The sequence below is a fragment of the Anolis carolinensis genome, chromosome 2, assembly GCF_035594765.1.
Source record: "Anolis carolinensis isolate JA03-04 chromosome 2, rAnoCar3.1.pri, whole genome shotgun sequence".
Taxonomy (NCBI): Eukaryota; Metazoa; Chordata; class Lepidosauria; order Squamata; family Dactyloidae; genus Anolis; species Anolis carolinensis.
In genome coordinates, this window is record NC_085842.1 from 5,957,292 (window position 1) to 5,981,457 (window position 24,166).

At 45.4% G+C, this 24,166-nt stretch overlaps 2 protein-coding genes and 1 long non-coding RNA gene across 4 annotated transcripts in view; 2 read left to right on the top strand and 1 right to left on the bottom strand.

Moving 5' to 3' along the window:
* Positions 1-24,166, top strand: part of LOC103282626 (major histocompatibility complex class I-related gene protein-like) — a 233,254-nt gene that overhangs the window by 149,251 nt on the left and 59,837 nt on the right. The gene's annotated exons all lie outside the window — the stretch shown is intronic.
* LOC134296891 (uncharacterized) overlaps positions 1-24,166 on the top strand; it is a 113,780-nt gene that overhangs the window by 38,359 nt on the left and 51,255 nt on the right. The window lies entirely within an intron of this gene.
* On the bottom strand, positions 12,410-19,973 carry LOC134295929 (golgin subfamily A member 6-like protein 2). The gene is made up of 3 exons (XM_062969427.1): positions 16,127-19,973; positions 14,024-14,129; positions 12,410-12,582 (listed from the first exon to the last, which is right to left on the bottom strand). Exon 1 carries the CDS (start codon positions 19,940-19,942, stop codon positions 17,027-17,029), a length of 2,916 nt encoding a protein of 971 aa, XP_062825497.1. The 5' UTR covers positions 19,943-19,973; the 3' UTR covers positions 12,410-12,582; positions 14,024-14,129; positions 16,127-17,026.

Genomic DNA, 24,166 nt, shown 5'->3' on the forward strand with positions numbered 1-24,166 from the left:
CACCTGAGAGAACTGAGAAAGTAACTGTCTTGAATGATAGAGGCTCCATGCTTGACGTTATTGAACAAAAGCTGGCGGAGCTTCCTGCCTTTTGAGGAAGCACAACTTCCTAGAGGGAGAGAGATGTGGGTTAGTGAGTGATAAATAAAAGACCATTTAGCAGACCCACATTTAAAGCCAGGCTCGGAAGCATTTGTTGCATCAGGTGCACTGATGATGACGGAGTACTATGGTTGCAGCTACATCTGATAATACCACCATTAAAAAACCTCTTTCCACAAAGGACAAAGCAGTGCCCCGCCTCACTTTCTAAAGTGTTGCAGAATAAGGGAGGTGGGGAGCAAAGTTTCAGCACTTTCCAGGTTGTGGGGTGCATTGAGATGAACTCTTGGAGACAGAGGCGGTCCAACAGTGAGGCGAATTAGGCAGTCGCCTGTGGTGCAAAACATACGGGGGTGCAGTCGAGACTGCTTTTTCTGTTGATTTGTTGTAAAACATGTTTTGGTGCTTAGTTTGTAAAATCTTAATGTAATTTGATGTTTAATAGGCTTTCCCTTAATCCCTCCTTATTATCCAACATTTTCGCTTATCCAACGCTTTTATTTTTCAGTGATTGGTTTGGGGGGGTGGCGCCAAAATCCTGTTCGCCTACACTTGAAAAATACCTAGGGCCAGCTCTGCTTGGAGATAACTGTCAGAGAACTGGAACAGCATCATGTCTCAATGCATCCTGGGACCGGAAGAGCACTGAAGACATTATTTTCCAGTATCCTGATCCCCTGCACCTTAGAAACCTTTCTTCAACCAGGGTGCTGCTTGAGTCAAGATGGTTGATCTTTCCATTCGTGTTTGGCCATTAATAAGTGTAAATCCAGTTACAAGACACCAAAGTGTATCTACATGGTTCAACCTTATTCTCCATCTTCATCGCTGTGATACTGCAATCCCCTTCTGCCTTTGTGGACCAAAAACACAAGCAAAGCACCCCTTAATAATTAATTAACTATTAATTAAATAACAATTAAAGTACCATTATAAACAGGCAAAGCTTTGGAAGGCATGCCGCGGGGGCTGGATAAATGGCTTCGATGGGCCACATGTGGCCCCCGGGCCTTAGTTTGGGGACCCCTGTATTAAGCCATCGTAGCTAAGGTGTTGTCAAACTGAATTTATTTTACAATGCAAAAGCCCCCTGAGTATGGTATATGGTCTCATAACTACAAGTATGCCCCAGTTAACAAGACCTCTTACAAAGAAGGTCATTTTTATAAAACATTTTTTTTGTACAAAACCCTCTGCTTGGCTGGAAGATTTTTTTAGCAGTGTCAGCTTTGGGAGGGCTGGAGTAACACAGACTTTCGCAGTTGGATTGCAGCAGCATGGATGCAGATAACATCCATGGGGCCGGACTGTGGCGCAGGCTGGTAAACAGCTGCTGCAATAAATCACTCTGACCATGAGGTCATGAGTTCGAGGCCAGCCCGTGGCGGGGTGAGCACCCATCAATTAAAAATAAAATATAGCCCCTGCTCGTTGCTGACCTAGCAACCCGAAAGATAGAATCATAGAATCATAGAATCATAGAATCATAGAATAGTAGAGTTGGAAGAGACCTCATGGGCCATATAGTCCAACCCCCCGCTAAGAAGCAGGAAATCACAGATAGTTGCATCTATCAAGTAGGAAATAAGGTACCACTTATAAAAAGTGGGGAGGCAAGTTTAACTAATTTACAATGTTGGAATGAGGAAGTGCTGTCAGAGTGGATGATGAAGCAGCTGCTCCCCCCTGTGGCCAGAATCGAACATCCCCTCAGGAGAAGGTTAAATTGCCTCTGCGTCTGTCTGTCTGTTGTTTCTGTCTCGGTTCGATGTGTATATGGGCATTGAATGTTTGCCCTATATGTACATAATGTGATCCGCCCTGAGTCCCCTTCGGGGTGAGAAGGGCGGAATATAATGTCCCCGCATGGAGCTGGAGCTGATAGAGGGAGCTCATCCGTGCTCTCCCCGGGTGGGATTCGAACCTGGCAGCTTTCAGGTCAGCAACCCAACCTTCAAGTCACAAGGCTTTTATCCCCTAGGCCACCGGAGGCTCCGTCGTAATAGATCAATGTATGTGAAGTTCAACCAACTGGAATCATGTGGGATGTTTACATTCAGAGGGTCTGTAAATGGAGTTTTAATGAACATTTGTAGATCAGATGGGGAACTAAAATAGAGAGGAAGTTTCCTTCTTACCTTTATGTGTTACAATGCTGGTAGAGTCTGGGTTTGTCTGTGTGACCCTCTCATTCCAAGGGAATGGAGAGTTGAATGAGGGATTATTCCTTTAAATTATTATTTCCATAATCATTAATACAGGTTGAAGATTCTTGATCAAGAACTCCAAAATGGGTGGTGAAGATACCTGAACCTTTGCTTTCTGAAGGTTTGGTGGATAAAAATGTATCATGGACAAAAATGTTGTATGACCTGATCCTCAGGATATGTGTATAAAATATATAGGAAACATCAAAATTGTTTTATGTAGACTTGTGTCTCATTTGCAAGATATTTTGGAGAGAGAAAAGTAGGGTTGTCATAAAACATCTCTTCCCAGATGCAGTTCTGAGGCTCTGCCAAGAGAGGGTGCCCATTTCTCACTAACACCCACAGTAATTCTATAATACTCTTCTTTATAGTTTCAAGATTGTTGTTTACTTCGGTTATTTTGCTATCAGATTTTGAAATAATTGTTTAAACCTCAGGAAGTATCTTACAATTAGTATCAAGGTCTAAACAGGGGATTCATGTTTAATATCACTTCACACACAGAGAGAACGAGCCTGAAGAGAATTTGATATTGTTCTGTTATCCGGGCAGAGGCCACAAGGGGGTGCTAGAGAGAGAAGAATAGTCCATTTTACAGGGTTGGAGGGTGGCTTGAAAGAGTTAAACCATTCCCCCCCGTTTTCCTGTTATTCTCCCCACCCATGTTGCTGTCGTGGAAACAATCCTTCTTGATGACATAGGAAGTAGGGAGGGGGAATAACCAGTGAAAATGAGGAAAATTATTTTTCTCATTCAACTCCCAACCCCCCCTCTAAAATAGGCTATTCTTCTCTCTCTAGCACCTCTTGCAACCTCTGTCCAGATAATGGAACAGTACTGGGAATTTTGTGCCCAGTATTTTTGGTAACAAGCATGAAGAAAAGTTTGTTTTCATGAAACCATCAAGAAGTAAAGGTCTCACTCTCTCAGCCATGCTTGTGGACAATTCTGAAGTGTGTTCAAACTCTGGATTAGGGATGCTCAGCCCTCATGGCTGGTTTCTAGGTTTTCAAATGTTTTGCTGGGCCCATATGGCCAGAGGATTTGACTCAAATACACCAGTCACACTGAGGACAGCGGTGATTCTGGACAGGGAAACCAAGTACTAACCATCCCAAGGTATTTTATTCGCATTTTGCTCCTTAGTGGATTTACTTTAAATTGGGGGCAGACAGAGATGGCACTTGGACTCATCTACTCTATGGCATTAATGTTGCTCGACACCACTTGAACTATCCCGGCTCAATGTATGGATCCAGGGGAGTTGTAATTTTACACGGTCTTTAGCTTTTGATGTTGGTGCCTCGCCACACAACTCCCAGGATCACATAGCACTGAGCCACAACTATTAAAGCGGTGTCAAGATGCCCCACTGGGAGGATTGGGCAGGAAGAGAAATCGAAAGCAATCCTTGAGTAGAAGCAACTCTGCTGCCCCTAGTGGGCAAACCAGGAATAACAAGGTTATAGAACCACAGAGTTGGAGGAGGCTCAGTGGAGTTCAGTCTTCTGATCAGTGCAGAATCTCCCATTACAGCATCCCCAGCAAAGAGCTGTCCAGGCTCCTTTGCAGGCATCCAGAGAAAAAAGGAGAATCTGCCACCAAAGTGGAAAAGTGGATCCTTTGCCAAACTGCTTTCAGTGCCAGGAACTTGCTTTTACTATTCAATCAAAATCTACCTTCCTCTAACTCAGTGGTTCTCAACCTAGGGTCCCCAGATGTTTTTGGCCTTCAACTCCCAGGAATCCTAACAGCTGACTCAAAACCTTTAGACCTGGTCCTACCCTCTGGAGCAGTGGTTCTCAACCTGGGGTATGCCGTCACACCCAGGCACCTTTTAAAGTTTTAAGATGTGCTTCTTCCTTTGCCCAGGTGAACTGCAAGGGCCTTACTTAGAAGCTCTGGAAATCCTGTTGTCGAGCAAATTTAGGGTTCGTCCCTGGAGCAGGGACGAACCGATGCCCTATGACCGCAGGTTTCGATCCTGGCCAGCGGGGGCCACTGCGAATTAAAACCCTATTTCCCACAATAATCTCACCCAGATCGTGAAGAGAGAGAACCGAGTTGTCTTTATTTCGAGTCAGCTGACGCGGATGTCAAGACGCAATCACTCGCAGTGATGACATGTCACATAATACAGTGCAGCAATTTTTATAAGCAAAAAGACAGGCGGAGCAATTCAAATCTCCCTCCCCGCCTTTCCCCGCCCAGTTCCACTCTGATTGGCTCTTTGACTGGGTGGCTCGAAATCCCCCCAATCAGATGGCTTCCTACAGTCTACCAATCAGGGACAAGGGGCGGGCTGAGCAGCGATTAATGGACAGCCAAGCCGATTATGAAAAGGATGGATGAGTCAATGGATGATTATGAAAAGGATGGATGAGTCAATATGTCCAATCTACATATGTGTCTGACATGCTGGTCTGGTTTATTGACAAAGGGAGAGCTGTTTCCTGAATAATTGTGTGGATGAAGGGTGAGCTATTTTTCCTTCTGATGGCCTGCTCCAAACTCAGAAGGGGGAACAGCCCAAATAATTGTGTGGATGAAGGGTGAGCTATTTTTCCTTCTGATGGCCTGCTCCGAACTCAGAAGGGGGAACAGCCCGAATAACTGTCCATGCAAGGGTAGGTAATAATCTCCTCTGGGCAGGGTACTCCAGCCCATCCGGGGGGGTGGGGGGCTGTCTGCACGTAGCTGAGTCAAACCTCAGTCACTCTATTTTTCATATATGAGGCATTTTGGGAAGGGAGACATATAGGAATACATTCATAGAATCAGAAATCATATTGCCCACTTCCAGCCACCCAAAGGTCCAGAGTTCATAAAGTTTCATAGGAAAGTCCAGAATCCAAGGGAAAAGATTGTAAAGCATGTGGTTTAAAACTGGCTTTTTTCCTTTGCTAACTCCTTTGTCTGGGTAAACAAAAGGGAGTGCTTTTGTCACTGGTTAAGGAAAGGATTAAGGAAGTTGTTATCTCTTGCCTCAGGCTAAAAGGTCAAACACCTTTTGTGTAGGGATTTTTAGTAAACCACAGTAAACTCCAGTAAAAAATCTCAATCACCTTCTGCTATAAATATATGAAATATAGGACATAAAGTCTTGATTTTTGAACTATCTTTTACAAAGTCCTGGGGGGGGGGGCACCTCGATCACAATCCCAGTAACCAAAGGCACTTCAAGTTCAACAATCAAACAAAATTTTATTTTCACAAAGTCCTTGGCAGACTTGGCACACGTAATTAAGTTTGCAAATATAAACAGTCAACTTATAAAACCTTGCAGATGTTCCTTTTTTGCTTTTCCCCTTTAGTTGCTGGGTTAACTTCCACCAAAGGCGAAGAGATCCTGAGATCCTCTTTACCCTAGCCCTGAGCTGCTATCAGAAAGGTCTATAACTATCTAAGCTCAAAGCTAGTTTTTTGAGGCGAAGTTGGTAGGGCTTCTTCCAGTAGCAAAGAAATCCGGAGATGTTCTCTGCCCCAGTGCCAAACTACTATTTTTTGAAAGAGCAGGTCTTTCCCTATTTATGCTCAGTGCTGGTTTTAAAGGCAGGTCAGTACTTACGATGGCTTTGTCAGAGTTGGCCTGGCTTGGCCACACAAGCACATCTAAGTTGTTTCTTCTTCAGTCTAGAAGGCAAAAGGCTTCTCAAAATTGAGCCTTCTTTCCCCAGGAAAAGGGGCGGTCTCCAGAACAAAAGGATACATTTGCAGGTTGCCAGCAGCAAAGCTTTGCAAACAGGCTACAAACTCTGCTAATGGCTAAACTATCAGGTTGCTGCAGAATCTGCAACAGCCCTGGAAGAAATGCAACAGGTGCTGTTCCTACAACTATGAGCAATTTGTAAAATCAAACTCTTTGGAGACGGAACATGGGGTCCCCAGATGTTTTTGACCTTTGACTCCCAGAAATCTCAGCCAGTTTACCAGCTGTTAGGATTTCTGGGAGTTGAAGGCCAAAAACATCTGGGGACCCCAGGTTGAGAACCACTGCTCTGAAGCATCAGAGAACAAGCCTGCTGCCCTCTCCTCCCTGTAGCAGCCCTTGAGGTATTGAAAGACTGTGATTACGTCATCCAATGTCTGCAACCTCTCCTTCTACTCCATCCTCCACCCAGCCAAGAGCACCCTTCACTCCCAAGAAAGCCCTGCCATTTTTGAAACATGCTCCCATCAACTCCAATGGCTCCAAACCACTCCTTCTGCTCCTGTTTACTCACTCCATCGCTTTGGTGCCATTGTGCTGGCTCCGAGGTCAAATGGACCCACTGCACAAAATAGGCGAGAAGAACATGACATAATCAGGCAATTCTTCATGGATTTCCCCCATCAATAGCAATTATAGGGAGGAGGAAGACTTGCAATGAGATGAGAACAGCACCATGCAATAGAAGTAGAAAGGCCAGCTTCAAATCTGGTTTGCCTCCTTCATGTGATAGTAGAGTTGCAGTACCTTAGTCAAGCCTCTGGGGTTGTAGATTGATTAGGCCAGGGGTCCCCAAACTACGGCCCGCGGGCCACATGCGGCCCCTGAAGGCATTTATCCGGCCCGCACCCGTCTCCAAGGAAGGTGCATGCCGCGGCCGCTTTTCCTGCCTTCTCCCTCCCTGCATAAGCCTTGGAGCCTTTCCTTCTTTCTCCCTCTCGCTGCACAAGCCTTTGAGCTTTGGCTTTAGAGCCTTTCCTCCCTCTGCTGCACTAGCCTTTGAGCTCCCTCTCGCTGCCTTGGAGCCTTGCCTTTCCTGCCTTTCCTCCCTCTGCTGCACGAGCCTTGAGCCTTTCCCCGCCTCCTCCTTCGCCCGGTGCTTGCTTTGCTTTGTGTTTATAAAGGTATTTTAGTTATTATTTAATTATTAATTATTAAGGCGGTGTTTTGCTTGTGCTATTGCTGCACAAAGGCAGAAGCTGGTTGGACTACATTGCCCAAGGGGTCTCTTCCAGCCCTCTTCGTTATTTTTATTTGCGTCATCATCATTATTATTATTATTATTATTATTATTATTATTATTATTATTATTATTAACATTGAGGCTGGGTGGTCATCTATCAGGGGAGCTTTGCTTGTGCTTTTGGTGCACAAAGGCTGAAGGGGGTTGGATTACATTGCCCAAGGGGTCTCTTTCAACCCTCTTCATTATTTTTATTTGTATTATTATTATTATTAATAATAATAATAATATTGAGGCTGGGTGGCCATCTGTCAGGAGTGTTTTGCTTGTGCTTTTGGTGGACAAAGGCAGGAGGGAGCTAGACTAAATAGCCCAAGTGGTCTCTTCCAACCCTCTTTATTATTTATATGATGATGATGATGATGATGATGATGATGATGATGATTAATATTATTAACATTGAGGCTGTATTTGTTCCTGTTTGGGTTTTTTTTTTACTTCAAAATAAGATATGTGCAGTGTGCATAGGAATTTGTTCAGTTTTTTTTTTTTTAAAAAAACTATAGACTGGCCCCCCAATGGTCTGAGGGACCGTGAACTGGCCCTGTTTAAAAAGTTTGTGGACCCCTGGATTAGGCACTGCCGCTCTGGCTATGAAAGCTAAATATCTTGTAAAACTACAGCTCCTTTGATTCCATAGCACTGAGCCACAGCAGTTAAAGTGAAGTCATTTTGGAAGGGGCTCCTAACTTGAATCTGTCGAATCAAAAAATCAGATGAGCAACAGTTTGGAAGCCGAAAAGCCCGTAAGTAGAGATGCTCATAAGTCAAGGTTCCACTGTATGCATGTGTGAAGATAGATACATAGATAGATAGATATTGGCAGTCATAAAACGTGGAATTATTGAATAATAAATATGGAATAATGGAGCCAAATATTTCCTTACAGAGTTTTTCTCAGACCAAAACTTGAGTGAACCCAACTCGAAATAATGGTATTTTATTCTGGCTGGGTGAGGCATAAGGCTTCTAAAATTCTGGAACAACAGAAAGAAAGACAAGACTCAGCAATCCCAAAATTCACAGCATTGTTGGCATTTATTTCATAACCCAACTAAGGCACATGATGGAGAAGACTGCCCTTTTCTGAGAAAACAAGATGATATAAATACATATGAAGTAAGCAGTTCCTTTTAAAAAGAAATTAACTTCAACTATTTATCCAGAGTGCTAAAACATGTCATTTAAAATAATCAATATTTTATTCATTGTAGGTTCAGTATTTGTTAACCGAAATGTTTGGGACTGAATGTGTTTTGGACTGTGGATTTTTCCCCAAATGTTGGAATACCCATATATGCATCATGAAAAACTTTGAAGATTGATCCAAGACCAAACCTAAAATGAATTTATCTTCCATATACATCTTATGCACATGGCCTGGAAGTGATTTTATACAACTTTAAAAAATTTTCTGCATGGAATAAGTTGTATAAATGGAAAGCAAAGGAATCACTGTCTCCGCCACTCTACAAGATACTAAACGTGTACTTTTCTGTATTTTTTTTAAAAAAATAGATTATATCTTATAAACCTCTGTTAAAAATTTCTCTAAAAGATATACAAAAGTAGCATAAAAGTAATTAGAAAACATTATTACATAGCAGTATTGCTTGAGTATCTTCAGTAAAAATCCTGTAAGTGAACTCCAATAGGAGAATATTTTAAAATGAGCAATTTCGGGTTAATTTTGATGAACTTTTTCCCGAATGAGAGACAGCCTGAATGAACAAAATACAAATGCAAAGATGACAACAAAGGAATGAGATTGTCTCCCTGAGCCTATGCGGGCAATGCCCTCACCCCCAAAAGATGGGTTCATGCCACGTATCTGATAAAAGATTAACTGAGGCTTACCAACTTGTGAAAATAAACCCTGAATTCATTAATTACTTGGTCAAAGCAAGACAAGGTTTCTTTTTTTCTGAAATATTATTGATTCCGTTAAGAAATAATGGATTGGAAGATACAAACGTATAAAAAGGAGTTATTACATCCAGCTTTTGTAGACACAGAAAAACAGTTTTTGCGATGAATAAGCAAAAGACTAAGCTGAATTGGCTTTATGTTTGGTCAACGTAGCCCAGTGCTCTCAATTCTGACCAGCACCCATTCTCTCCTGAGCTCCAGGCAGGATTCTTTTCCTAAAAATGGCATCCCTGATATCATTTAATATAGTCAAGATTTTAAAACAGAACAGTATATGCAGAACAGTTTGTGGGCTTCTCTAGGTCCTCTTTGTGCAATTCTATGGTGTGTTCATGGCCAAAAGAAGTAGCGTTAATTTTTATCCACCATTTCAGGAATCTACACTGGGGCTTTTGAACATATCCTCAGTGCATACAAGGGTCATGCTGGACAGTATTAGTAGAGACAAATTCCTTTCCTAATTTCATGTCTCTAGATTTCTTTTTTAGGTACACAACCCTACCCACAAACCCATTCAACACCCCAGATGTACATCAGGCATCCTCAAAGAAGGACTTTGAAAGTGCCTGAGCTTTTTCCAAAGCAGCCGTCAGGGCTTTTGCTTCTTCTGTATCCTTTAAGGCAGTGCCATGCAACCTGCTCACTACATCGCTCACTTTCTCCATATTTTGGTTTATAGTAAGAGCAACATGCTTTTGGAGAACAGCAAACAGTTCCCAAGTCAAAGAAGGCTCTTGGGTCCCACTGGCAGGATTCACCTTCTGTTTTTTACGGGGCGGTTCTGAATCCTCTCCTTGAATAAGAGCTGATTCACAGCCAACGAGACTCTCCCCAGAACTCTCCGCACGCGTTGACTCTTCGGGCTGTGGTGGGTCCCGTCTCTGGGGTCTATTTAGACTGGTGGGCTCTTGTATTTGAAGGGCTTTGCTTGGATCGTCTGCAACCTCAAGTTCGGAAGGAGGTCTCTTCTGAGCTGCAGCACTGGGAACATAGCCTGGTTTTGAGGAAAACACAACACATGAGACTTCCACAAAAGCAGCCCACAAGCCCTTTTAAATTCTTAGACATATTAGGAAGCAGCACAAGTGGCAAACACAGTGGTTTGATAAAGACCTTCACAGATCCATTGCTCTCACTGGGGGCCCTTCCAGACAGGACCCAAATAATGCCTCCGGTAAAAAAGGATTAGTTCGGGACAAAGCAGGTCCCAGGATTCGATCCCCATAGCCCATTTTGCTCATTCTGGCTCCATGAACATAGAAATGATGCACTTCTCCCCTCCTCACGTCTCCTGGTATGTCATTTCTATGCGCGAGGAGGCCTGTCAGAGAGGTGTCATGACACCCAGTGAGTTTTCACTTATTTTAAGGGCTTTGGGGGGGAGGGGATGATCCCATGCCTGGCGCCGGTCCTAGGTAATTTTCAAGTGTAAGCAAACAATATTTTGGTGCCCCCCCCAAAACCAATCACTGAAAAATAAAAGGTAGAAGGTAGAGCTGAATAGAATAGATAAAAGAGTTACCTTACAAACCAGAAGTTTATTTACATCATTATGTTCATATAGTTACATTACATAGAATTAACACAGCCATCCCACCCACAGCCCAATTCAGTGTCAAGGCCTTGGCTCTGAGTGCTCAGCGTGGAAAAGAAGGGGGCGGAGCCACCTGAATGACGGACATCAAAGGGCAACTTTCCCTGGGCGTTCCAGGCCCCGGCGCCTCAACAGCGCCCCTAGCAGATTTTGTGCCACCTGCAGTTGCTTAACCAGCTTATAGGTTATGCCCATGCCCATGCTCTTCTGAGAGGGCATGGGAACACTGAATCAGAAAAGACCAGATTTTCTGGGCAGGCATGGGGATAAAAACCCATATCGAATCGGGGTTTTTTAAACCCACTTTGGTGTGAGTATTCCCCATGTCTGGAAGCGCCCTGAGTAGAGTTCTTCCCAAATACACAAAGAGTCAAAAGAGGCAAAGGAAATCCCATGGTACCATTTTAGGCATTCAGTCTTGAGGAATAAGGAGGAAACTAGCTTGTTAACAGTACAGGAGAAACCCTGCACCCATACAGCTGCTATCTGAGTTTCATCTACCAACATCTAACACAATATGTCCTTTCTAGGAATGTCTTTGGTCTCCAGGTCATTCTATGACTGGCTTTGTGCATCCTCTCATGAAGCCAGAAGCTGGAAATGTTAAATTGCCTCTGTGTTTGTCTATATATGTCTAATGGCATTGAATCTTTGCCATGTATATGTGCATTGTGATCTGCCCTGAGTCCCCTTCAGGGTGAGAAGGAAGGGTGGGATATAAATGCTGTAAATAAATAAATAATACATAAATAATTCTTCAGGAGTTTTCACAGAGTTGTTATGGAGGACCTAATACATTCTTAGAGAGAAAACCGCAAAGAACTGTCTAGGTCTTCCAGGGTAATTCATTTCAGTCGGGCCCATGTTATTCATCTGGACAGAATGATTCACTGTACAAGGCATTTGGATGCTTCTGGTAGATGTAGAACTCCCTCCTGCAAAACACATCAGACCATGGATGGCACACTGAGTGTGATCAAGCAAGGTGGGGATCACTTAAGTGTGATTCTACCCATCATTCAGTTGGAGAGGCTCACATGAAATTGAGAATTGAGAAGAAAGAAAACCTCTCTTGCCCCTCCTCTGAAGAAAACATCAGTGAAGGAAGGTCAACAGATGAGAAGACTTCCCAGTATTTTCCAAAGCAATGTTTCCATGCCTACAATCACCTGTCCATTGGACCAAAGACTGAGCCAGTAATGTCAGCAGGGTAGACACCAGTCCTGACAGCCACTAGAAAAGCAGAGACCAGCAAGACCCAAGCCTGGCAAACACTTTTGCCAGAATAAAAAAAATCCCTCTGCAAGAAGAGCAAGAAGAGCTGAAGAAATGCTAAGTTCCAATACAAGGGTCTGATCGTGTGAGGATTTGTGGAAAGGGAAAGAGAGTATAGAAGGGGAAGTCTGGCCCCAGAGAAATAAACCCAGAGCCCACTGCTCACTCAGACCTGCAACCCTTGGCCTGCCTTCCACCCCATGGGCTTCCCCTTACCAGTATCAACATGACAAGGTGAAAAGTGGGAAAGGGCTGCACCATAAGTACAAACAGCAACATGCAGGACCATGCACCAGTTTGTCCAACCCTTAGTTCCAGGCTTACTGGGCAGTTCCGGAGGCTGGGCTTTTCCTGTGGTTGTTGCCACTGATGTGACACCGGAAGGCTGAATCCAAGGGCCCTGTAAAGGTGGCTGCTCGTTCCTTCTGATGCCGTGGTTAGATGAAGGGGACCTCAAGGTGTCATCTAGCTTCCTATTCATCGCATTAAGCTTCTCTGCCATTAAATGGTGATATTCCATCTAGAAAGAGGAAAATGTGTGAAAGGAACGAACATTAGACAGTATTGCAGAGTCTTTTAGCAGGTATGGGGTCAGAAGGAGAGGAGGTCAGCAGTGAACAGAGCCTTTAGAAATGCCTGGCAATGGATTACTCCCTCCAATACTCCCTCCAATAGCACATATCAAAGGAAAACTGCCCATTCAGGTACAGGAAGCCCAAAACCCATGGATGCACATGCCTCATGACAGATAATCCCATAGTAAAGTGGATATATATATATATATATATATATATATATATATATATATATACACACACACACACACACACACACACACACACACACACACACACACTAGCTGTGCCCGGCCACACGTTGCTGTGGCGAAGTATGGTGGTATGGGAAATAAAGTATTGTGGAATTGGTGGTAGTTAAGGTAAAGGGTAAAGGTTTTCTCCTGACATTAAGTCCATTATAAATGGGTTATATAGCTGTGTGGAAGGGCCTGGAGTCTACACTGCCATATAATCCAGTTAAAATCAGATAATCTGTATTTTATAGGCAGTGTGGAAAGGCCTAAATGAGGCCTAGCTCTGCCTATCCCCTTGGCTGAGTGGGCTGCTACGAGACCAAGTGGGCGGAGCTTAGCCTTCTAACTGGCAGCAATTGGATAAAAACAATTATTCCTCTCCCTCTAATTAGGACTTTATTTTTCTTTTTTTGTTGTTGTATGAATGTAGAGGCATGGATGAGGGGTTGTGCTGCCAAGTTTAGTGTTTCTGGGATGTGTAGTTTTGTTGTTTTTTCCTAGGCCGAAATTTCATTACCCTTTTATATATAATGCCAAACCAACAATCTGCCTTCCGATTCTGGTGGGATCCATGAATATAGGAAGGCCAACCATACTTTGCTTTCCTCCCAAGATCTACCTCTGAACATGCTATTGCCATTGCTTGCACTGGACTGTAGGCCTCTGCGGTGACTCTAAGGTAAACCTATCAAAGAGTTTTCTTGGTAAGATTTATGCTGGGTTAGCTTGCCTTTGCCTTCCTCTGAGGCTGAGAGAGGAAGACTTGTCCAAAGTCACTGAGTGTCTTTCCATGGCTAAGCGGGGATTCAACTCCCGAAGTCCTAGTCCAATATTCAGACCATTACACTATGCAGGCTCCCAATGCCAGATGCTGAAAAATAGAGACAACTGCCTCCAGGACCGCTCTCGGTTAAGCACAAGGATAAATAGCAGCAGCTAAGGAGACAGAAAGGGAAAAGATGGGAAGGGGAGGAGAGGAGGAAAATGAAGCAAAGGGATGGGCAGCGGGGTATCACAACAAGGTCAAGCAGAAATGGCAGGATGAACCTGTGGCAATGCCAAGGAGTGCTGTCAAAAGTGGGCAATATTCAGGAAAACCTGGACTACTACTGTTTCTGAATCCTTCCGTTGCGTGTGGCATATAACATACCTTACTGTCAGCCACACTGTAGACCTCCTCTTCTATTTGCCTGGCATAAGCCTCCAGGATCTTCTTTGCTGCTTCTGAGTCATTATCAGGAGAGATGGTTTTTGCACTGCCAAAAGCAGAGAGAACAAACACCATTACAAAAAACTATTGGAAGATAATAATAATGATAATAATACTTTATGTATACCCCGCTCCATCTCCCGAAGAACTCGGGCAGCTTACACTGGGACAAGCCCAAAACAATATTACATCAATAAAACCAGTAACACATTAAAATCACAGTATAATAACATATCTTGCTGCTGCTGCTGCTGCTCAGTCGTTTAGTCATCGACGACTCTTGGTGACCTCCTGGACCAGTCCCGGCCAGAGCTCCCTGTCGGCCGTCACCGCCCCCAGTTCCTTCAAGGTCAAGCCAGTCACTTCAAGGATACCGTCCATCTATCTAGCCCTTGGTCGGCCTCTCTTCCTTTTTCCTTCCATTTTCCCCAGCATTGTGATCTTTTCCAAGCTTTCCTGTCTCCTCATGATGTGGCCAAAATACTTCAGCTTTGCCTCTAATATCCTTCCCTCCAGTGAGCAGCCATTGGGCATTATTTCCTGGAGGATGGACTGGTTGGACCTTCTTGCCAAGGTCCAAGGCACTCTCAGGATTTTCCTCCAGAACCAGAGTCCAAAAGCGTCTCTCTTCCTTCGCTCAGCCTTCCTTATGGTCCAGCTCTGGCATCCATAGGTCACTATGGGGAAGACCATTGCTTTGACTATGCGGACCTTTGTTGCCAGTGTGATGTCTCTGCTCTTCACTATTTTGTCAAGGTTGGCCATTGCTCTCCTCCCAAGAAGGAAACGTCTTCTGATTTCCTGGCTCCAGTCTGCATCTGCAGTGATCTTTGCACCTAGAAATACAAAGTCTGTAACTGTCTCCACGTTTTCTCCCTCTATTTGCCAGTTATCAATCCGTCTGGTTGCCATAATCTTGTTTTTCTTGATGTTTAACTGCAGCACAGCTTTTGCACTTTCCCCTTGGTGATAAGGCTCCTCAGCTCCTCCTCACTTTCAGGCATCAGAGTGGTATCATCTGCATATCTGAGGTTGTTAATGTTTCTTCCAGCAATTTTAACTCTGGCCTTGGATTCCTCAAGCCCCGCACATCGCATGATGTGTTCTGCGTACATGTTGAATAGGTTGGGTGAAAGTATGCAGCCCTGCCGCACTCCTTTCCCAATCTTGAACCAGTCTGTTGTTCCGTGGTCTGTTCTGACTGTGGCTACTTGGTCTTTATACAGATTTCTCAGGAGACAGACAAGGTGACTTCTTACAAAAGTTAAAATAATGTAAAACATAGGCACTAATCCCAATCAGTAGTCAAGTACCATAGGACATGGGCTATGGAGAAGATCATGATGCTGGGGAAAATGGAAGGAAAAAGGAAGAGAGGCCGACCAAGGGCAAGATGGATGGATGGTATCCTTGAACTGACTGGGTTGACCTTGAAGGAAAGGGGGGCGGTGATGGCTGACAGGGAGCTCTGGTGTGGACTGGTCCAGGAGGTCACGAAGAGTCGGAAACGACTGAACGAGTGAGACGACGATTTCAGTAGAGGCATTTTATAAAAGTATTCTTGAGTTAGGCTCAAGCATAAGAACATTTTTGTAAGCCCACCTTATATGTTCAATATCAATATACTGACAAGGCTAAAACTCTGTGTTAACTGACTTTTGGAGCCCTCTATTCTACCAGCACTCTGGTCAGGACTGTCCTCATTACTCATTGAGAAATACAGTTTCAGCTGCATGTGCTACAAGTACACATTGTTTCTGCTGTTGATGTTTGGTTAAAAAAACATTTTTGCTACTACTCTACTGTTGCTCTACTGTGGTCCCATATGTTGCAGGAGGAGGCCCATGAGGAAGACCCCATGGCTGTACTGGATGGCACTAATGCCAGTGACGCCACTGGATGCACAAACCAACTCTCAGCTGAAATGTTTAACTTTCCATAATCTGTTCAAAATACACAAGCTGCAAAATTCAAGGCCCCATCCTGCCATTTTGACATGAAACAATGACAATTCCAAAGCATGTGGTGTTCACAAATACTTACAAATTTTGTACTAATAAGCTGCGCTCCTCTGGAGTGACTTCCCTGTGCCAGGTATTCCTCGATCCAGTACACGAATACGATATAAAAGGTGGCACAGAATCATTGAGGTTTCCAGCTCTGCCAGAACACCCACCTGCACTTCTGAAGAATAATTGAAGAAAAGCAATTAAGAAAGCTTTTTTTTTCTTTTGCATTATAAGTTCTTTTTGCACCTTAAGTATCCTCCCTCATTGCTATGAAAGTGGAGAGTAACTGATTGCAACCAAGCAGACAGTGACAGTCAATTGCAATTATGCTTTTGGAGAAATAAAAAAAAAGTTTAACAAAATGAGAGCTTTTTCAGGCCCCTTCTACACTGCCATATAGAATCCACATTACATTAGAGTCTCGCTTATCCAATGTAAATGGGCCAGCAGAATGTTGGATAAGCAAATATGTTGGATAATAATGAGGGATTAAGGCAAAGCCTATTAAACATCAAATTAGGTTATGATTTTACAAATTAAGCACCAAAACATCATGTTATACAACAAATTTGACAGAAAAGTAGTTCAATACGCAGTAATGCTATGTAGTAATTACTGTATTTACGAATTTAGCACCAAAATATCACAATGTATTGAAAACATTGACTACAAAAATGCGTTGGATAATCCAGAACATTGGATAAGCGAGTCTTGGATAAGTGAAACTCTACTGTACTACTGTTATGATTATGAATATAAAATCCAATAAAAATATTTTCAAAATAATTATTTTACAGTCACAACACTTCACCTTCTGCTTGCTGTGAGCTGACTGCTCAGTTCAGTATCCTGTGTGTTCTTTTTGGCTACACTGCTGTTTTGGAGATTTCCCTAACACATTTAACCTTGTTATCATCTCTAGTATTCTGTCCACTTACATCTCTCCATCATCCACCTCAAGGGAGGCATCCGCCTTGTGCCGGGCAGCCATCTTCCTAAGCAGGGCAGCCCTCTTCCTATGCAGGGCAGCCATCTTGATTTCCCGATATGTCAAATTTGGATGTCGCTGCAGGAAATCTAGATCTTTTTGTAGTTCATCCAGCTCTTCCTGACAATTGTCCAGCTCTCTATGAGAGGAATACTTCAAGAACTTCCATAGGTAATTCTGCAACATATCCGCCACCTTCCTAATACATGCATTCACTTTCTCTTCCAGCACCACCAGTTTCTCCACTGGGATATCATGAAGGATGGCCTCCTGGGAAGTCGCCTCCCCCCACAGAAGATGCCGTTCTTCCTGTGGGACATCCTTCAGGTGAACCTTCAGGGAAAGTGCAAGATCACATGCTTTCTTCCATATGGTGTTCCCTTTTGTGGTGGGGCGTGAGGACCATATATGGCATGGCTCATATGCCACTGCCAGCAAGGCCATCATCTCCTTCAGGGGGGCTTTCCACAGAAGATCCATGTGTTTCTGGAGAGCGCCCATCTTCACCTTCAATTCACCTGCCTGCTCCGGAGAGATACCCTGCACCGCGTCCACCTTCACCTGCAGGGCATCTGTCTTCTCCCAACTCTGCTCCAGTAGCACAGAGCGCCAGGCATCTATTTCCAGCATGATGTAACCCCCTTCCTTCAGTGGATCACCATGTGGAAGGCCCTTCTTCGGCAGAGGGAGGCCCTGTAGAGCATACAGTAAGGTAAAAAGATGGGACAGCTTCGCTAATGTGTCTTGGCTCCAGGCAACATCCACGAAGCCCTTTAAGGAATCAAACTCCACTTTCAAAGCAGCTGCCTCCACTGGCGAAAATTGGCTCAAGGTTTCCCGAAGGGCAGTCACTGCCCGCAATGTATTAAGCCATAGGGCTGACCACAACTCAATCACTATCTTGTTTACAGCTGTTGCCATGTCAAAACAGATGTCATGGTACTCACTCCTCAGATCTTCTGCCTCCTTCCTCCACATGTCCACCGTCTTTTGCGAGGGGTCCTGCAGTGCCTCCATCTCCCGCTCCAGTTTGTTCGTCTCTTTCAACAGAGTATCACACCTGTCACCATTCTCTTCCTCTTCATCACTGTCCTCCCAGAAACTGCCCTCCTGATCCTCATCTCCATCATGATGCTCACCACCACTGCTCCCACCACTTTCTCCATCACCTTCATGACTGCCACCTCCCTCTCTGTCGCTCTCATGCTGGGTGGCTTCGTTCACCTCTTCCCTCAGGGCATCCCACCTGGCATCATCTTTCCCTACATTGTGGTCACCATCACTGTGTTTGCTTCCATCTCCATCCTTACCATGATCTTGACCACCTTCACCACAGTCCATATTTCCTCCTTTGCCGCCTGGCTGTGGGTCTCCCATCTCCAGCTGGCTCCTCTGTGGTTGCAAGGCCCTGCCTTCTCCTCCCTTGGGGCAGATCTCCTCCGGAGCAAAGTTCTTGCCCTGATGTTGCCCTTTCTCTCTTGCTGCATCATGCCTGGCACGGCTCTCTTTTCCCTCATCACTGTTGCCATCACCATCGACTTCATGGTGGTCATCATCTCCAGTTTCCTGACTGCTGTCCTCATCACTTTCATCTCCATCAGAGTTGTCCTCAAGGTCACCCTTTCCCTTGTTTTCCTGAAGTGGGGACTGATATGGTCCTTCCTCCTCCTCCACCTCCAAAGCATCCAGCCCGACACTGCTTGCTTTTCCTTCCTGCCAGTCCTTTCCCTTGCTGTGTTGGGTACCTGGTCCCTCACTGGCTGCACCCTTGTCTTCCTCTCCATCACCATCTCCATCATGAGGCTCATGCTCACTGTCCCCACCGCTGTCTCCATCCCCTTCATGAGTGTGGCTCTCATGGTCCCCATCCTCCTCTCCAGGCTTTTCCTCTGCTTCCTTTTCCTTTCTGTATTTGGTCCCAGGTCCATCCCTGGCTGCACCCTTGTCTTCCTCTCCATCACCGTCTCCATCATGATGCTCACCCTCATTGTTCCCACCGCTGTCTCCATCCCCTTCATGGGTGTGGCTCCCATGGTGCCCTTCCTCCTCTCCAGGTTCTTCCTCTGCTTCCTTTTCCTTCCTGTATTTGGTCCCAGGTCCATCCCTGGCTGCACCCTTGTCTTCCTCTCCATCACCGTCTCCATCCTGAGGCTCACCCGCACTGTCTCCATCCCCTTCATGGGTGTGGCTCCCATGGTGCCCTTCCTCCTCTCCAGGTTCTTCCTCTGCTTCCTTTTCCTTGCTGTGTTTGGTACCAGGTCCATCCCTGGCTGCACCCTTGTCTTCCTCTCCATCGCCGTCTCCATCCTGAGGCTCACCCGCACTGTCTCCATCCCCTTCATGAGTGTGGCTCCCATGGTGCCCTTCCTCCTCTCCGGGGTCTTCCTCCCCTTCTTCTCCTTGGCTGTGCCTGGTCCCAGCTCCATCCCTGGCTGCGCTGTCTCCAGAGCGCTCCCCTCCTCCAGGGTCCTGCTCCTGCCCTTCCCCGCCCTTCTCCTTCCTCCTCGGGCTCCTCCTGCTCTTCCTCTCCCGCAGGGCCTCCACCCTCTCCACCAGGGCCAGGCCCTTCTCCAGGAGGTTCAGGAGCGTCACCTGGGCCTCCTCACTCGGCGGAGTGCCCTCTCCTCGGACCTTGGCCTCCCACTGGCGCCGGGTCTGCTCCAGCTGCCTCAGGCACTCTCCCAGCGGGGTCCGCCCCACCGTCACCCTCCTCCGGAGCCTCTTCCTGCCCCGCACCGCCGCCGAGACCAGCCTCTCCCGCAGCCCCTCCGCCTCCGCCCGCAGGACACGCAGCGCCGAGGCCGAGTAGCGCTCCTCCAGCACCGCCTTCAGGCTCGTCTCTCCGGCCGCGCAACTCTCCATCTGCCCGGAGCGAAACTTCCGAGACTGAGCCACGCGCCACTCTCTCCGCCCTCCCTCCCTCCACGCCCACTGGCGAGTTAACCCTCCCCTATGCTGGGCAAAGCTTATCTGTCAGCGCCTTCTTCCTCTTTCTTTTTCATTCGCTCAGTCCTTTCTGATCTCCTGGACCAGTCCACGCCAGAGCTCCCTGTCGGCTGTCGCCGCCCTCAGTTCTTTCATGGCTGTAGCGCCACAGGACTGTATTCTTTTGCCAGCTGATTGTGTTCCCTTCCCTAAAACGAAAGACCAAACCAGCAGGTGCAGTTCCTGACTCAATCGCCCCAGCAGAGGAACACAATCAGCTGGCAAAAGAAGGCTCGTAGTTTGGTTTCTCCTCCAGAGGACAGACCTGGAAGAGCAAGATTCCTATTCTAGTGTTTGAATTTATTTATTTATTTATTTATTTATTTATTTATTTATTTACAGCATTTATATTCTGCCCTTCTCACCCCGAAGGGGACTCAGGGCGGATCACATTACACATATAGGCAAACATTCAATGCCTTTTAGCATAGAACAAAGACAAGACAAACATAGGCTCCGAACGGGCCTCGAACTCATGACCTCCTGGTCAGAGTGATTCATTGCAGTTAATTGCAGCTGGCTTGCTCTCCTGCCTGCGCCACAGCCCGGACCTCTGAAAGGCTCAGACCAGTAGTGGCTTGGCTTGGCCGGTCTCCCTAGCCCAAGACTGCCTCCTGGGGCTGCAAATAGGATTCTAGAGCCTCACTTTCCAATGAATACCTAGTGAGGATGGCTGTTGTTTCAGGCTTAGGACGACCCAAAGGTGACCCCATCACAGAGTTTTCTTGGCAAGAGTTATTCCAAGGCAAGAGGTTGAGAGAGTGAGATTTGCCTAAAGTCACCCAGTGGGTTCAAAGCCATAGTCTGAGGTCCAAAGGCGGGCAACTAAAATGGTCAAGGGTCTGGAGAACAAGCCCTATGAGGAGAGGCTTAAAGAACTGGGCATGTTTAGCCTGCAGAAGAGAAGGCTGAGAGGAGACATGATAGAATCATAGAACCATAGAATAGTAGAGTTGGAAGAGACCTCATGGGCCATCCAGTCCAACCCCCTGCCAAGAAGCAGGAAATCGCATTCAAAGCACTCCCGACAGATGGCCATCCAGCCTCTGTTTAAAAGCCTCCAAAGAAGGAGCCTCCACCACAGCCCGGGGAAGAGAGTTCCACTGTCGAACAGCCCTCACAGTGAGGAAGTTCTTCCTGATGTTCAGGTGGAATCTCCTTCCTTTCCTGTAGTTTGAAGCCATTGTTCCGTGTCCTAGTCTGCAGGGCAGCAGAAAACAATCTTGCTCCCTCCTCCCTATGACTTCCCCTCACATATTTGTACATGGCTATCGTGTCTCTTCTCAGCCTTCTCTTCTGCAGGCTAAACATGCCCAGCTCTTTAAGCCGCTCCTCATAGGGCTTGTTCTCCAGACCCTTAATCATTTTAGTCGCCCTTCTCTGGACGCTTTCCAGCTTGTCAACATCTCCCTTCAACTGTGGTGCCCAGAATTGGACACAGTGTGATTCCAGGTGTGGTCTGACCAAGGCAGAATCGAGGGGGGTCATGACTTCCCTGGATCTAGACGCTATTCCCCTATTGATGCAGGACAGAATCCCGTTGGCTTTCTTAGCAGCCGCATCACATTGTTGGCTCATGTTTAACTTGTTGTCCACAAGGACTCAAAAGTTTTTTTTCGCACACACTGCTGTCAAGCCAGGCGTCCCCCATTCTGTATCTTTGATTTCCATTTTTTCTGCCGAAGTGAAGTATCTTGCATTTGTCCCTGTTGAACTTCATTTTGTGAGTTTCGGCCCATCTCTCTAGTCTGTCAAGATCGTTTTGAATTCTGCTCCTTTCTTCTGGAGTGTTAGCTATCCCTCCCAGTTTGGTGTCGTCTGCAAACTTGATGATCGTGCCTTCTAACCCTTCGTCTAAGTCGTTAATAAAGATGTTGAACAGAACCGGGCCCAGGACGGAGCCCTGCGGCACTCCACTTGTCACTTCTTTCCATGATGAAGATGACGCATTGGTGAGCACCCTTTGGGTTCGTTCGCTTAGCCAATTACAGATCCACCTAACCGTACTTTTGTCTAGACCACATTTAACTAGTAGGCTTGAGCAAATTTTTTTGTTAGTTCGTTAAATTCGTTAAAAATTCGTTTTGCAAGTACTTTTGAATTTATATTTGAACCATCTGCTCACTGCCTTACAAATATTACAAATTTGAATAATAAAAGTACCTTTTTTCGTTTGTTTCTGATGTCTTCGGATGTAGCTGTAGCCCCTCTGAGAGGAGAAGCCATGTTGGCATGCCTCTCAGCCAATCAGAGCGGAAGAGGGAGGGAGGGAGAGGCATGGCCATCGATCTGCTAGCATTTTAAAAAAAATGTTGCTTCAAAAATCCCCAAAAATCAGTGGATGGGTCAAACATTATGAAACTTGATAGGCTAAGAGTGGTTAATTTTTGCTTCCATTCTGGCAAATTTCATCATAATAGCTTTCATAATGCAGGAGAACGAAGCCTCTGAATATTGACCATTCTTTTAAGTGGAAATGAAGCAATTCGCCATAACGAGAGAAAAAACTCCATTTCCCAGAAGCCTTAGCAAGCCAATCAAAGTGGAAGGAAGAAGGACAGGGAGGCGTGGCCATCGATCTGCTAACATTTTAAAAAAATGTTGCTTCAGAAATCCCCAAAAATCAGTGGATGGGTCAAACATTATGAAACTTGATAGGCTAAGAGTGGTTAATTTTTGCTTCCATTCTGGCAAATTTCATCATAATAGCTTTCAAAATGCAGGAGAAGGAAGCCTCTGAATTTTGACCATTTATAAAAGCATTGGGCTGAAGCAAACGTTTCTCCAATAGTACTATGCCCACTTGCAAACTACAATTCCCAGGTGTTCCAGGCCCTCTCTCCTCTTAACATTCCCCACCCCCTTTTGTCCTCACTTAGAATCATAGCGTCATTGAACAGTAGAGTTGGAAGAGACCTCGTGGGCCATCCAGCCCAACCCCTTCTGCCAGGCAGGAAGACACCATCCAATCCCTCCCAACAGATGGCCATCCAGCCTCTGCTTAAAAGCCTCCAAAGAAGGAACTTCCACCACAGCCCGGGGAGAGAGTTCCACTGCCGAACAACCCTTCTCACTGTGAGGAAGTTCTTCCTAATGTTCAGGTGAAATCTCCTTTCCTGTAGTTTGAAGCCATTGTTCCGCATCCTAGTCTGCAGGGCAGCAGAAAACAAGCTTGCTCCCTCCTCTCTATGACTTCCCCTCACATATTATACATCATGTCTCCTCTCAGCCTTCTTTTCTGCAGGCTAAACATGCCCAGTTCTTCAAGCCACTCCTCATAGGGCTTGTTCTCCAGACCCTAGATCATTTTAGTTGCCCTCCTCTGACCATCTTGACCAAACTTTCATACAGTATGTGAATTCTTGGAAGGTATGAGAAGTTTAGAGAGAAGGAGGGAGGGAGAGGTTTGAATTTTGGACTCCAATTGTGGCATGATTCCCCACTCAGCCACCCACTTGGGCAAGTCACACACTCTCAGCCCAGAAAAGCCAATGGAACAGGAAATAGCACTTTCAAACCAGGAACTAATTTCCTTATTCAGAGGCTGATGGCCATCTGTCAGGAAGGATTTGATGGTGTACTATGATTTCTGTTCCTGGGTGATAAATGTCATTTCCTAATTGGTTCTGTCATAGAAACATGGCAAAATCTATGACACTGCCTGAACTTTGTGCAAGCGACATGGATGGAACATATTATGGTTTGGTCCACCAATTTAACAAAGTTTCAGCCACAAAAACAAAGTTTCTGAAGTAGAACAATGACTTTCACAGTAAAGACAACCCAATGAAACAGGAAATAAGACTTTCAAACCAGGAACAGATTTCTGCAATTATTAAAAAATGGTTTATTATAAAAGCTATGAAAATTCGCCAAAGATCAGAGGATAAGGGAAACATTCCAAATTTTGGTGAGCTATCAGTGTTAAATGTGTTCTACCACTGTACCAAGTTTGAAGAAGATCACTCAAAAAATGAGGGCGGGAGAGTCCTGTAAAATCTCCCCTCGTGCTGTTTTTTTTTTGCCACTGCACATGCGCGTCCGCCATTAACGAATTACTTTTGAAACTAACGAATTTTCGTTAAATTTCAAAAAATTTTG